This window comes from Pteropus medius, unplaced genomic scaffold (genome assembly GCF_902729225.1).
Source record: "Pteropus medius unplaced genomic scaffold, Ma_sr-lr_union100, whole genome shotgun sequence".
NCBI classification, from domain to species: domain Eukaryota; kingdom Metazoa; phylum Chordata; class Mammalia; order Chiroptera; family Pteropodidae; genus Pteropus; species Pteropus medius.
In genome coordinates this window covers 17,233,482-17,249,212 of record NW_024340692.1, presented here as the reverse complement: position 1 = coordinate 17,249,212, position 15,731 = coordinate 17,233,482, and the positions used below count along the sequence as shown (strand labels likewise).

The window sequence follows — 15,731 nt, the reverse complement described above, 5'->3', positions numbered from 1 at the left end:
AATGATGACAACTATAACCACAATTAACATTTATTAAGCATTACTAAATGCTACTATGCAAAGTACTTTGTATATAATTTTCTCATTTAATACTCACAAGCAACCTTATGAGATATATATTATATCCATTTTATAGATGATGAAACTGAGGCCCACAAAGATGGAAAAGAAAGCCTGTTGTTATAACCAGAAAGTACAGCTTAATGATTAAGAGTACAGGCTTTAACATACACTGTCCAGGTTCAAATCTCAATTCAATCATATATAAGTTGTATGACCTTGACCAGGTTACTTAAACTTCTCTGTTCTAGTTTATTCATAAATAGGAAAAACAATGGCATTTTTGTAAGTGTGCTATCTGCTCATTAGCTTATAGCAATTAAAATACTTGCTACCAATCAGAATAAAAAAAAATCAGGAGGCAGTTCTTATTGTGAAGTATATATATAAATGGTACAGAACATGTCAGTGTTCAATTTTTATAACAGCATTTAAATATAAATACAACATTAAAAATAGTTTTGCTGAGAACATGGGCAGCCTCTAAATAAATCTGTGGATATCCAAAGGTCTGCAGTCTGTCACCTAAGAAACACTGCATTCCACAGCTGCCTTTAAAAGCCCTACCGCTCAAGGATAAGAGATATCTTCTTTATGACAAAAATATATAAAAAGGTTGGTGAAAACTGTTACGGCCCCATCTATTCTTACTGTACAGCCCTTGGAGTACAATCCAGCTGACCATTATACAGAGATAAGGATTTGATAAATGATTTCTAACAATTAAAAAACTATACATTAATATTTATAAATATCTGAGTTGGTCCTTGAAAGTTATCTATGCCAATGCCCTTATCTTTGAAATAAAGAAAAAGTGAGGTCCAGACAACTAAGGTCGCAAGGCTAATTATTAACAGAATGGTATCTTTTTTACCTCATCAATGCCTCCCATATAGCCTTAAAAACACATCCATTTCTGAATAGGTTTATAATTTCATGGTTATACATCTCAATCTTGTAACACTAGATTAAATTTTAAGCCTGGTTAAGAAACATTATTTTGATATAATTGCAATGTTTTTAATAGTTTTAGAAAAATATAAAGAATCATTTCAAGTTTTAACAATATTTTACAGTGGAGTAGCAACTCAACATTCAGACTTTCTTTTTAAAACATGTCTTTATGTGAAATTTATACCAAACAGCATATATAAACATCATCATGTACTGTTTAGAAATAAAACCATTTATCTACCAATTTAAGGAACTGAACATTATCAGTCTATCTAACATTCCTTGTATAACTCACCACAATTGCATTCTTCTCTCCCCTCAACAAATGTAATCTCTAAGATGATTTGTTGATCATCCTTTTGCTTTTCATTAGTTTTGCTATATACATCTCTAAATATTAAAAATATTTTTTGACCATTCTATAAACTCATATTACATGTATTCTTCCAAGATGGTATTTTTCTTAATGTTTTTGAGATTTAACCAATATACTAAAGCAAAGATTTTCACTATCACATAACATGCAATTTTATTTTATACTAGTACTGTAAACAATACCGCTATAAATATTTCCATTAGTTCATCTAGTATAAATGTACAAGAGCTTACTAAGCCTATCCAAGAGTAAAATCTGATTGGGCATATGCACCTACAAATTTACTAGGTAATGCCATATCATTTTCCAAGGAAGCTGCATAAATTTACATTCCCACCAAGAGAGTATCAAAATTCCCAGTGTTCCATAGCCTTGTAAGTATATGGCTCTGGCAAAATTTTTGTAAGCCTAATGGATATACTATGCCAGGGTTAATTTGCATTTCTCTGATCATTAAAGAAGTTGAGCATCTTTTCATATTTATTGACTGTTGAGCTGCCTCTTCTGTGAGACATCTGATCATATCTTTTGCCTATTTTTCTTCTGAGTTGTTATTGTTTTGCTTATTATATATTCTAGATACCAATCTTTTGTTATGTGTTATATACCTTCTCCCAATTTGTGGCTCATCTTTCTTTTTGGTGTTTTTTGATAAACAGAAATTTCTTAATTTTGTTTTGGTTGAATTTATCAATATTTTCCTTTTTGATCTACATATTTAAAAAAATTGTTCTTTAATCTAAAGTCACAAAGATATTTTCCTCTATTACTTATATCTTCCAAAACGTTCTGGTCAATCACACTTAGATCTTCAATCCACCTGGAATTGATTTTTGTAAGGTATGAGGATAGGACTCAGTTTCCTTTTTTTCTTATATGAATAACCAACTATCTCAGTACTATTTATTCATTTTCCCCCATTCATATACAATGTCAGTTCTATCATAAATCAAGAGTCTACTAAACATGGCATTGTACCTGGGCTTTTTATTTTGTCGCATCACACTGGTCTATTTTACATTCCTACACCAAACGCACATCTTAAATTATTTTAACTTCATATTAAGTCTCAATATCTGGTAGGACAAGTTTTCCTATTTTGTTCTATTTCTTAGGAGTATCTAAGCTATTCTCTGGTCCTTTGTTCTTCCATCTAAATTTTAGAACCAGTTTGTAATTTGCTGTAAACAGTGCTGAATATTTTAACTGGAATGACAATGACTATGCAGATCAATGTGAAGAATGACATTTTTATATTAGGTCTTTCTGCCCATTTATATAGGGTCTCTCTCCATTTAATCAAACTTTAAAGTTTTTAAATAAAATTGTATTAATTTCTGCATATAGGTCTTACATGTAATGTTTATTGCTAACTTGTACTTTTGTTGCTATTGCAAATGGTATCTATTTTTAACTGCATTTTTCTGTTCATTGTTAGTGTACAGATATGCAACTTATTTTGTTATATAATCTTATATCTAGCAATGCTAATAAAATTCTATATTAATTCATCAGAAGGCTTACCTAGAGCTTCTTTTGTGGTTTTTATGCAGACACTAATCTGACCTGTGAATGAGTTTTCTGACTTTCCAACTTGTATCTTTTCTGTCTCACCTTCCGGTCTACTTAGAACTTCCAGTACAATGTTGAACAGCAGTGATAGTAGGCAACCTTCGCTTATTCCTGACTTTGCTACATTTTCATAGATATCTTTTATGAAATTAAGGAAGATAAGATCCCTTCTATTCTGAATTTGCTAAGAGTTTTAAATCCTAAATTACTGTGGAATTTAATTGAATGCTTTTATCTCAATTGAGATGATCATATAGTTCTCCTTGTCAGTTTTTTCTAATGTTCAATCAATCTCTCATTCCTTGAATAAATTCAATTTGGTCATGATGTATTATGCATCTTATGTATTATTAGACACAGGAGGCTAAAGTTTCTATTTTTTGAGATTTTTGCTTTTATATTCATCAGTGAGACTGGCTTGTAATTTTCTCATTCTTTCCTTAATTGATTTTGGTACCCAGAGTCATATTTTCTATGTAAAATAGTAAACTACTGCTGTTTGAACTAAGCCGTAATTATTTGGTGTTCTGAGAAAAATTAAACAGCTGACTTATTTTTTCTAGTTATCGAGTCAATTTTGATAATTTATATAGTTGCAGAAGCCTGTATATTCCCTTTAAAAATTTTTAAATCTATTAGCATAAAGTTATAGTCTCTTATAGTCTTTTAAATTTCTGCTGCATCCTGGTAATGCCCCGGTGGCAGTCATCAGGGCACTTAATGAATATCCTGGTTCTCCTTCATGCCCACAGCAGTACTGCTTTTGCTCATTTTCTCTGATGCAAGGCGTGGCAATAAAATGTGAGAAGAAAAAACATATGTCACTTTTCTGTCAGAAATTTTAACAGCCAATTCCCTTCCTAAATGTGTATTAAAATACAGACTCCATCAACTTAGGTACCTAAGTGACCACAAAGGGCCTACACTGGATAAATAACAAAAATTAACTCTTTTGTATTTTAAACCACTTAAATTTGGGGGTTGTCTGGACTACAATATAACATATCTTAATTAATACTTTTTTTCATTCTTTCATTTTTTTCTTTATCTCCCCCTTATCTTCTCGAAAGTTACTAATTTCATTAGCCTTTTTTTAAAGCATTTTTTAGTTTTGTAGTGCCTATTATATCATTGTTAATTATTTTATTAATTCCTCCCTTATTTTTCAATTTCCATTAAGATTTCTTCTTTGACCTGTGTATAATACAGAAGTACGTTTTTTATCCTGAACAAATAGGAAAATTTTAGTTACCTTTTTGTTATTTCTCCCTTAACAGCATTGTGATCAGAGAATATAGTCTGTATGGTACCAATTCTTTGATATTTTTGATATTTGCTTTATGGCTCAGTAAATGGTTTTTAGAAACGTTCCATTTGTGCTCAAAAAGAATGTTTGCTCTCCAATCGTTGTGTTTATAACATGTCCATTAGTTCAAGCTTAACTGTTGTTCAAATCTTCTGTACATGAATACCTTGTTTTATTACACTTCACAGATATTGCGTTTTTTAAAAATTGAAGGTTTGTGGAAACCCTGCATTGAGCAAGTCTATCAGTGCTAAAAAGATTATGACTCACTAAAGGCTCATATGACAGCTTTTTTAGCAATAAAGCATTTTTAAATTAAGGTATGTTCATTGTTCTTCAGACATAATGCTATTGCACACTTAACAGACTACAGTATAGTATAAGCATAACTTTTAATATGCACTGGGAAACCAACACTTTAGTGTGACTCCTTTTATTGTGATATTCGCTTTACTGTTGCGGTTTGGAACTAAACCTATAGTATCTGAGGTATGCCTGTATTCTAACTAATTCTTTATCTGATTGATCTATTGATTACTAATAGCTCTTCCACTTTGATTACGCATCTGTTAACTTCTTGTTAAAAGTTGTTTTTGCTTATATGTTCTGGAGCTAGATCATGTGAATTCGAGTTGAGAACTGTATTTTCTTGCTGAACTGAACTTTTCATCAATATTTAATAACCTTTTTTATCTCTAAAAGTATTTTTGCTTTACAGTCTATTTTGTCTGGTATTTAATTCAGCCACACCTATTTTCTTTTGTATATTTGCCTGGTATGTATTTTTTTATCCTTTTTTCTATAGGTTTTTATTTTAGATATTCTTATTTTAAACAGAATGGAACTGAACTTTGTTTTATTTATCTAACAGACTTCCTAAGAATTTAGACCATCTGTATTATTGTAATTATATTTGCATATATTTCTATCTTTTCATTTTATGTTTTTTAATGATTTCATTTTCTATATCTATTTCTTTTCTCATCTTCTTTTCTCAAGGCTTCTCTGAGCTGTCTGGGCAGTGGTTTTTTCCTTCCTTTCTCTTATTCTTTTTTACCTTTCTGGTTTGGAGGATTTACGGATTTCAATTGTTTTAGTTTACCTTAGAAATTTAACATGAATATTTAAATAAACTCTGAAGTTAATCGATTATTTTAACTTCCTCCCAACAATACAAATCCATAGAATACTTTAACTCTGATCACTTCCTTCCAGTTGGCCAGGAAGGACAATAGTTAGTTCTATCTGATTTAAACTTCACAAAGTAGATATTAGTGTTATTTTATAGTTTGCATATAACTTTCCTTGATGTTTATCATTTCTTTGCTCAGACTTTCATTCTGGGATCATGTTCCTTCTTCCTAAATTGTATACTTTCAAAGTTCCTTTAGTGAGGAAGTTTATTTTTTTCTCTTTGTCTCACTATTCTGACAACATATTACTAATGTGTTTAGTCTTCTCTAATTCCCTAGAATGTGTCTATTTGTGTAATTCATTTATACTGCTCTTTAAATCTGAGAATACAAAATTTTCAACATTTCTGGAAAATTCTTAGTCATTCTTTCTTCAAATATTGCCTCTTCCTTAGTTTATTATCCCCCACTGGAGAAACTTTAAAAACTGGATCTTCTTTTACTTACCTATCATGTCTCAACTTCAATTTTATTTTCTCTTTATCTCTTATTGCATTTAAGAAAAATCTTAGTGTTTTAGTTTACAAATTCTCAAATGTGTCTGCTTAGTTTTACCTGTCCATCAAGTTTCTCTCTTCAAGTAATACATTTTTATTTAAGTTCTATTTGATTCTTTTTTTTAACCTGATCTTTTCGTTACTCATTCCTATTATTACACTTGCAACCTTCTTTTATTTCCTCACACTAATTAAATATTCCTAGTTTATCTCTACCTACAGGCTTCATAGGTCTGATTGTGCACTCTGCTGATTTTGTTAGCTCCTATCTTTGGTGATTCATTTTCTCTCATGTTTTGTGATTTTTAGTTATGAATTCACAAATTTCTTGGGACTTTATGTTTAAATTCTTTTGAGGACTGATCTGAAGATATTTTCCTTAAGAGGACTGCATTTGCTTCTGCCAGTGCCTGGAGATATTACTAACTAGGACTACTTTAAACTAAAATTATAATTTATGATATTTAGGCCACACAAGGTAATATGAATTCTGACCCCAAACATGTGCTAGGGTTGTGGTTAAGACTTCTTTGGAAGATTTTTTTTCCTTCCAATGTATTCAGAGCTAATAATGAGATAAGTAAGTAATCCTTTGGTCCCATTCTGAGGTGTTTTTTCTGCTACACACAATGCTTGGCTTCTAGTTTTATCTTCTAGCCCTTCCCCCACCTGCAAGACTCTCAATCCTGTGAGACCAATTCAAAGCCAGGCTTCAGGGTGCAAGGTCAGCAAATGCCCCTAGGGAAGAAACTCCAGAGCTTGCTTAAATCTTCAGACCCACACTCTGTTTCTGCCCCTGGTAAATTTATTTCACCTTTCCACAAGCCCCACAATATATTTCTAAAAAACCTTTCAAAAGTTTTTAACATACAAACATTTCAAGTGTTATGTACTTGGAGAATTTCCTCGGTATGTATATAGCCCAAACTATTTCTAGAAATGGAAATCTCCTCTCAGCTTCTCTACCTGCCAACTTTATTCTTTATATTTAAGCACTACACATTTGCTATACCCAAAGAACTGAGATGTAGAAATTGATTTGTTAGTAAAAGCAAGTCATCACTTTAAATTTTTTTTTAAAAGTACAAGTACTTATATTAACTCACCTTATCTGCCCGTCCCATGAAAGCAGGTTTGCCTGCTAATCCAAGGCAAATGGCACACACAATGCTGGACTTCCCTGTTCCATTAGCTCCAATAATCATATTCAAGTGGGGTCCAGGACATACTTCACAGATATCATATGTTCTGAATTACAAAGACGTGAAATTACTAAACAGAGAAGAAGTAAAGAATATTTTCTTTCCAAAAGCACTTGTTTTAAATTATCATTATTTATAGGCTTCTTCAAATTCCTTTAAAAGCTAGCTAATCTTACAAATTTAATGTTATTTATAGGTTGTTAATAAACTAAAGGGAAATATCTATCAATGAATATATCATTTTTAACTGTAAGTGTTAAATAAAGCAAAGTTTGATATTTTTTAACAATTTTATGAGAAAATATCAAAGCTACTATACAAATAAAATAATTTTTAAAATTTTATTTAAGAGAAACCACGACTCATCTTAAATCTGCAGATTTTACGTTTAATTTCTCTTGAATTAAAATGCTTAACAACGACTTCTCATATTCCAATATTCAAAATAATCCGATCAAATTATTTTTATTCTAATTAGAAAACAAAATATATATCAACCCAATTGTTTCATTTTATTATTATTATTTTTTAATTTCATCCATTTCCTTTAACATGCTGTCAGAGATTCACCAAAGAATGCATTGTCAGTCCATGTTCAAATAAATTTTATTCCTATAGGAAGAAACATGAATGCATCAATGCCAAGTATTTCTGTACTATTCCCTTGTGCCAGAAAGCTGCACGCTATCCAGCACTCTACCTACAACAGTTGCATCTGATCCTTATTGGTTGCCAGGGACAGCTAGCTATGGCAAAATGTGAAGCAAACCCTGACTCGGATATTCTTCTACCTTGTCTTTGAATGCCCTGAATTAAAACCCATAAATTATGTTTTGTTCTCATTGGGTTTTAGTTAGCTGCCAACTAATTCCCCAAGAATAAACGTCTTACCTGCTACTAACCTGCTAAATACATAACACATTTCAACTTTAATATTCAAAGAAATTAATAATTTTGAAATGCCAGGTGGTAATGAAAATAAAAACAGGTGGTAAAGGAGTATTTTCTAGCAGGTTTACAAACCCTCATCTCTACACAGTATCTATTTTATCTTTTTAGATACTTTGTTCTGTTAGCATGAACTCTTTATTTATAAAGTTAAAATAAAACTGGTTTGGGAACTTCAGACACCTAGAAAATTATCTGACTTGGAACTTCTTAATCCCAACACAGGAAGCCCCATTCTTTTAACACTTGAATTTCCTGCTGTGAAATCTCTGCGCAACTGTCTTACTAAAATAGTGATGCAACTGGTATTTAAGAAAACAATAAAAACAACAGAAAAAAGCATGAGAATCTCTGGCCTATATAACATATATTTGTAAACAAGAAAAGTTGCCAACAACAAAAAGCCTTTGTCTTTAAAAAAATTAACTGTTCTGATTCTACAATATTTTGGGGAATTCCCTTTTTATAAGTTCCCTTTTCTCCGAACTCCCCCTGAAAGAGCTATTGTCAAAGGCTCACCCTCTTCTAAGCCTATACACTTTGCCTGGTATCTCATATATTCTCCATGGTCTCAGGTAGCATCTATGTGCTGAAAATCAGCCAAAATGACTTACAGATGCAATCACCACACTTCAATAACTTTATTTGGATGTCCCACAGCAGTCACCTCAAACTTAACATGTTCAAAACAAAACCCACCATCTTCCCCGTCCAAAACCACTCTTGTGGTCTCTTAGGTGAATGGTATCATCATTCATCCCACTGCCCATGTTAGAAACCCAGGCATTAGTTTTGAATCATCTTTGATTCTACCATCTCCTTCACCTCTATCCACAACCTCCCTACATCATTCAATCAGTTCCCAAATCATGTTGGTAGACATACAAATCTGATATCGCCAGTTAAAAAAAATAAAGAAAAACTAAAAAAAAAAAAAATTGGATCCTTCATAATTTAGTTCTGGCTTCACCTTTGTCTACTTTCTATCTCCTTCCTCTATGCTCTAATTAGACTTCTAAATTCTACCTACAATGAATTTCTTTCAATTTCTGGACTATTTTAGTCTTCCTTCTTTCTCCAACCCTTTGCACATGCTGTTCCTTCTGCCAAGAAATATCTCCCTCCACTCCCAACTTTATTTGACTTGGTTTACTCATAGGAATCCTTCTTTGACCACTCTCTTTCAGGCCATTTCGGTTCTCTAGGCCTACCCTCTTACTTCATTCTTAAAAGTCCTCTTACTGTGAAAATAAAACCTCACCTAGCTATGTGCTTTCCAGCAACCTTTTTTCTCCTCTTCACATCCAAGTTTACTCCTTCATACTCATTCATTCTTTTACAACTTGCACAGTTTACTTCTTTCACTGTTTCAATCAAAGAGCCAAAGATTTCCTAATGCTAAAATGCAGTGGGCTCTTTTCAGTCTTGTTATCTGACTTCAATGTAGCAGATATTTTTGAAATGCTCTTTTTCCTTGGCTTCTTTGATAATATTCTCCCACGGTTCTCCTCTTACCTCCCTGAACAGTTCCTTCTCAGTCTGTGAATTCCTCTTCAGCTAACCCTTAAATGTTGGCATTCCTCCAGGACTCTACACTTGGCCATCTATTCCTATTTGTATTTCCTTTAAAGGCAATCTCGATCATTTCTTTAACTTCAACAATCACCTATATGTATGATTCTCAAATCTCTCACCTGTCCACATTTTCCTGTAAGCTCCAAACACTTGTAAATACTGCCTACTGAAGAGCTCTTTCAGATGCCCCAAAGGAAACTTCAAGTAACAGGATGCAAAAGGCAATTATTATTATCCTTCCCAAATTGCTCCCTCTTCTGACTAGCACCATATCTGACCAACTAACTGGTCAATGGTGCACTCCTCTCTTACCCTCGTGCTTCACAATTAATCTGTAGCCAGATCCTGTCAAATGTTTTCTTTACATTCTTACTCACCACTGCTACTCCTAGGTTCAAACCCTGATCATCACCTGCCTTCATATCATAAAAGTCTTCTGGCACTCTTTTGAAATTATCCTTTACACTGCTTCCATAGTAATACAAGTCACATGCCATTCCCTACTTAATATGCATCCTGGTTGCTTATAGAATTAAGTTGGAATTCCTTAGTATAGTAAACACAGACCCTCAACAGTTGCCTACCTCTTCAGTATCACCTAGGCCCACATATTCACTCACATCCTATGTTCTTTCCTATTAAAATACTTGATTTTTCCTAAATATAACTAACTGTTGCAGGCAGGTCCTTCTGTCTACAGTGCTTTCCCTTTCTTGTAGGACTTCTAAAACCTCCATATAAAGCCCTTTCTCACAGTTGTGGATATTAACCCTTTATCCTTTGTAACCCCACGGCACCCTTATATATACAATATTACAGTAGATAACTCATTTGATGATCTTTCCTGATCTGTATTCCAATAGTAATTCAGCTACTTATTAGCAGTGTAAACATGGGCAAATTAACCTCTGAACTTATCTGATGAATGGAGATAACATAAAGAGTTGTTATGAGGAAAGAATAAGAGCATTGTATAAATAAAATACCTACTTCTATACCTGGCACATGACAGGTGCTTGGAAAAAAAAAATTGACACTGTTATTGCCATTCGTACCCCTCCGCCACTATATGCAAGCTTTAAAAAAACAAACAAAAAACGTTGTCTAAATAACTGTAAGGTGCTATCCTAACACGGTATTTGTGTTAAAATATATTACTAAATTTTAAAATGATTTTTATGATTATTAGTTGACTGAAAGGGAGAGAAAGGAACCAGGGAAGATGGATTTGTAGGGGTCAAGGGTCTGTTGGGAGGCCCAACAACTAAGAGTAAGGATTAATTTTCTTATACATTTCAACCTCCATCCTGTACAACCTTCACCATCTTTAACCACCTGGTAACTGCCTACGCTTTACAAATCTGCCACATCATCGCTACCACTCTGATTTAAATGTTGCTTCCTATAAGCCCCCAGGGCCCATAGTTTTGTTAATTACAGATTATGTCCTCCCTCTATAGACTATGACTTTCAGTAGGCAGATATCTAATCCCTACTACATTCACTACCCGCCAAATGACGCCTTCAAAAAACGCTGGTGGAATTAAAAAAAAAAAACGCATCACACAAGACACACACCTAGCACATCAACATAAACATCAATCTCCACAGCCTCGGTAACCCCGGCACAAATTCAAGGCCAGACCCGCAAGCCAGGCACACGTATCCACCCACCCACACGCACGCACTCGGCGTGCGCCCCCGGCCCGCGGGCCCACTCGCCTCCCCCGCCGCCGCCGCACGGCCTCCGGCCACTCACAGAAAGTTCTCCATCGCGATGCGGACGATAGAGCCTTCCACGAAAGGCCCAGACGACGGCAGTGGCGGCGCTGGCGGGGCCGAGGTCCTTCTCTTGCTCGGGACCTCCGACGAGGGATCTCTCGGGGGGGGTCTCTTGGAGGGCAGGGGGGTTGGGGTCGAGGTCTTCCTGCTCGGAGTCGCCATCCTGGGCTTCCTCTCCGCCCCGCAGCGGCTTCCGTTCCCACCGACCCAAGTCCCGGCACCCCTTCGTCCCGCTCCCGCGCGAACTGCCCGGCGCGCGACACCGCCCGAGAGTCCGCCCCGCGCCTGCGTAGTCCCGGCCCGCCGGCGTCAGCGGGCACACCCCGCCCCGGGCCGGGAGGCCTGCGCGTCGGAGAATGCCGGTGGGTGGGGTTGGGGAGGTGCAGAATGTGGCTACGTCACTTCTTTGTACATTCCTGCAGTTTTCAGGGTTGTTGTTGTTTTTTAACTTATCCAAAGATTTCAATTACAGCCCTTTTAACGTTCAGAAGAAACAGATACGCGAGGGGACGAAAAGAGGCGTTTGCAATGACGCCCGGGTTGCTGGGGCGGGTTGAGGACTCGGGGCCGGAGGGGACGGAAGCAGGCGACGTGCTGCCAGCATTGTGCGGATTCCACCTGACCGTCTGCCCCAGTGCGCCGGGAATCGCAGGTCTTTGGCTCTTCGTCTTCTCAGTTTGCTTCCTCTTTGCTTTCAGTCAGATACCCGTGTCAAAAAAAAAAAAAGAAAAAGAAAAAAGAAAAGAAAATTTCCAAAGGGCTCTATGCCCGAATGGTTCCCTAAAGCACCGTGCTAGGTCTCCTGCGCTCTCCAACTTGTGAAAAGCCTACTCTTCACAGACCTTCCTGATTTACTCTCCATCCTCCTGCTCCCTAATTCCCTGTTAAGACTTCCTCTCCGGAGGTTTCCTGTAATCCCCGAGCTAGAATACGCAGGCTTCGTTTAGAGGGTATTTCCACTTAAACCTGCTCACATTCATCTAGTTAACTCCTTCATTAAAGATGAGGTGCAGTGAGACCTACATCATCTTCATTCACTCAACTAATAACTGAATGTCTAATATACAAGAAGGTGCGGCTGCGGTAGTAAAGGAGCCAGTCAAGGTTGCGTGTCTCCGAGCTTAGGACAGAAAAAGAACAAGTGAACCAACAAATGATCACGATTATTTCAGGCTGTGATAGGTGCTTTGAAAAAAGTAAAACAGTGAATGTGATGGGGGAAGCGATGAGAAAGTGAATGTGATGGGGAAGGGAGAGAAAGAGCCAAGTATGTAAATAAGCGAAGAGCATTACAGGCAAGAATAAAGGCTCTGAGGTGGGAACAAGTGGGATGTTTGAGGAACAAAGGCTGGTGTGGCTGCAGTGGAGTAAACAAGGTTGCATAGACGAACCTTGTTCGTCATGGCACAATTGAATTTTATTTTAAAAGCAATAGGAAGCGTGGATGGTTTTAAGCAGGAGAGGGACATGACTTGACTAAAGATTTAAAATGCACTCTGGTTGGTCTTTGTAGCTGGGGCCAAGCATGGAATTGGGAAGGCCGTTTAGAAAGCTATTGCGCTAGAACCCTGACTCCTGGACCAATGCTCCTTTCCCAGATACCTATTTCTGCAAATGGAATCTGTGCTCTCTAAAAGTTATAACCAAAGAAAATAGGACGAGTAAAAAGCATGTCAACTTGTCACGGCTACTAGCAATTTTTAATAAATCAAATTAAAATAAAGAAGGATAAAACTATTCAAATGGCAGGAAATAATAATACTTAGTGCTTAGGAGGGCACTATATTGTCGTTCCCCACATTGCTAATAAAAATTTTTTTAAAAGTAATTTAGTACCCTGCTTTAAGAGCCTTAGAAAAGTCAAATTCATTGAAGAAATTACTACATTTGGGGGACTCTACTCCCAATGAAAAGTAATAGAGGAAGTGGTAATGGGAATTGAGGGCAGGGAACTAGTCTGATAATTTTTCTACCATTACCAGTTTTTTAGTGAATTAATGAAATTGTGCTCATAAATGTAAAAGTTGAGAATGAGCCCCTGTGATAGCCCCACAAATGCACACACACTACGAGTTCTTGTCTAAACAGCCAGCCGATCATGCTCTACTCATATTCTTTAAAAAGGAAAATGTTGCTGGTCTTGCTCCTTATTACAAAAGCAATACATGTTAAATGTAGAAATTTTGGAACACACACCAAAAAAACCAAACATACAAATGGAAAAATTACTCACAATTCCTTTACCCAAACTAATCATTATTAAGTGTTTAGTGTATCTTTTGACATGTTTTTTTACTTGTATATGTGTGGTATGCTCCTTTCATTCAACAACAACAAAAAAAATGATCTCAAAAATTGTACTTAAATGTACTATTATTTAACCCCTTATTTTCACCGAATATATGATGAATATCCTTCCATGCCATTAAACATTTTTCTGTGACATAATTTTAAGTGACTATTATGATATTCCATTAAACAGTTGTACTGTAATTGATTTAGATACTTCTCCTTTGTTGGACTTTTCATGACTAGAAGTTAGCGTGAACCCAAGATACTCAGCAGATTATACGAGCTCAGTGCTTCCTAACATTCTTTAAAAATTTCATGCTCCCGTAAAAATATGCACATTTATCTTGCCACATCTGGATTCTTTAATTCCACTGGTGAAAACTGCCTTGCAAAGGGTGGTGTTAAAGAGGCAGAGAAGTTCTTTAGAAAGATTATCAATTAGCCAGAATGTGTTAATGAGTGAGTGTGCCGCAATAGCTAATCCTATGCTTCTCAGGGTTTAGTCCAGTCATAAACTGAATTCATCACCCCATTCTTACTAGCTAATAGATCAGGCAAAGCAATTGTATCTAATGTTCTACTGAACAAAGAGTAAGTGACCTGGGGTCATTGTGAGTGAAGGTCTTCCATTCCAGAGAAATTATAACTGATGTAAACAAAAAGCTGGCAGAAAGAAGCACAGTCAAGGATTATAAATATATTTCGCATTACCATCAAAATACCATCTTCTATGTTCCCTTTCTTGGTTTCACTTCAAGTCCTTGATAATGGTGCCACAATAGCAAGAAGGTGGGGCAAGGTGCATGGAATGAGACTCTGCTGAGACCATCTCTGAGACAGTTTACTACTCCAGTTCTAACAAGAACTCTCCCAGGTTAACAGGAAGAATCTCTGGTTTATACACCAAGTAAGAGGAAATATTCCTTTTCCTTTTGGCAAAGTTATAAACTGGAAAAGTGAAACTTTATGGCTTGAAAGAGAGAGAAGAAGGAAGATGCTAAAATCTAAGTCCTTGGCACCCAGGAACAACCCATCTTCTCCCTCTTTCCCTACCTTCCTGTCATATACATTTTATAACCGACCTAATTAAAGAACTCATAGGGAAGAACTACGTAGGGATGAGGGGTTCTAAGGAGAATAAGCACCCTTTCCCAGGGAAATGAAAACCCCATACAGCTTCTGCTAGAGATAAGGATACTTTATTGCTAAAGTTTTTAATTTTTATAAGTAGTTTTTAACAACATACAAAAAAAGGTATCTGCTTCTTACTGTAGTATTAGTATTGGAATTGGTTGTAGTAATAGCTATAATATTAGAGTAATAGCTAACACTAAGAGCATCTACCATACACCAGCTACTGTTCTAAGCACTTTTTCATTTTCTATTCTGGATCTATGTCTCAATAGATTTGCCTCTTTCTCAAATTTCCATCTCCTGGATAAAAAACCAACTGAAAGATTTAAAAAGATCATTATCAATATCAGGTTTCAAGTGTTTTTTTGTGATTTGTCATGATAGAAAGCCTAGAGTTAAATGGGCTTCAATTGGTAGCCATAAAATTCTTTTTGTAATTAAAATTGTATTTGTATTTTTGTTATTATTTTAGGAAGTTTGAAAATTCAAAAAACACAGCAGAAACTAACAACCATTCATCCATTATTTCTACAATCAAAAATTAACACTTGAAAATTTAGTATAATTTTATCCATTTTTTATCCATTTTTTTCTATTATCTACATGAAATATATAAATACTCCTTTTAAAAATTAGAACAGTGAAGATAAAGTTAGCGTGCATTTGACATTTTCTCAATTTTGATCCTGCATTTATTATCCCCTAGGTAACTACTCTTTGATATTGTTCAGTGTTGTCCTTTAAGGCCATTCTTATATTTTACATGCATTTTAACTACAGAAAATATGTAGCAATATTTTGAGTGTGAACGCATCACATAAACATATTACATAAACACAT

General features: G+C 35.4%; 1 protein-coding gene across 4 annotated transcripts in view; it reads right to left on the bottom strand.

Annotated features, from left to right (window-relative positions):
• Positions 1-11,733, bottom strand: part of SMC5 (structural maintenance of chromosomes 5) — an 83,607-nt gene extending 71,874 nt beyond the window's left edge. Inside the window, exons 1-2 of one of the 4 annotated variants that reach the window (XM_039838095.1) lie at positions 11,443-11,733; positions 7,065-7,206 (exon numbers count right to left, since the gene is read on the bottom strand). In XM_039838095.1, the coding sequence (XP_039694029.1) occupies positions 7,065-7,206; positions 11,443-11,627 (327 nt within the window). In that variant the 5' untranslated portion in view covers positions 11,628-11,733. The remainder of the gene's footprint in view (positions 1-7,064; positions 7,207-11,442) is intronic. The other 3 variants (XM_039838329.1, XM_039838171.1, XM_039838243.1) reach the window with 3 other exon arrangements.
• Between the last annotated feature and the right edge of the window lie 3,998 nt (positions 11,734-15,731).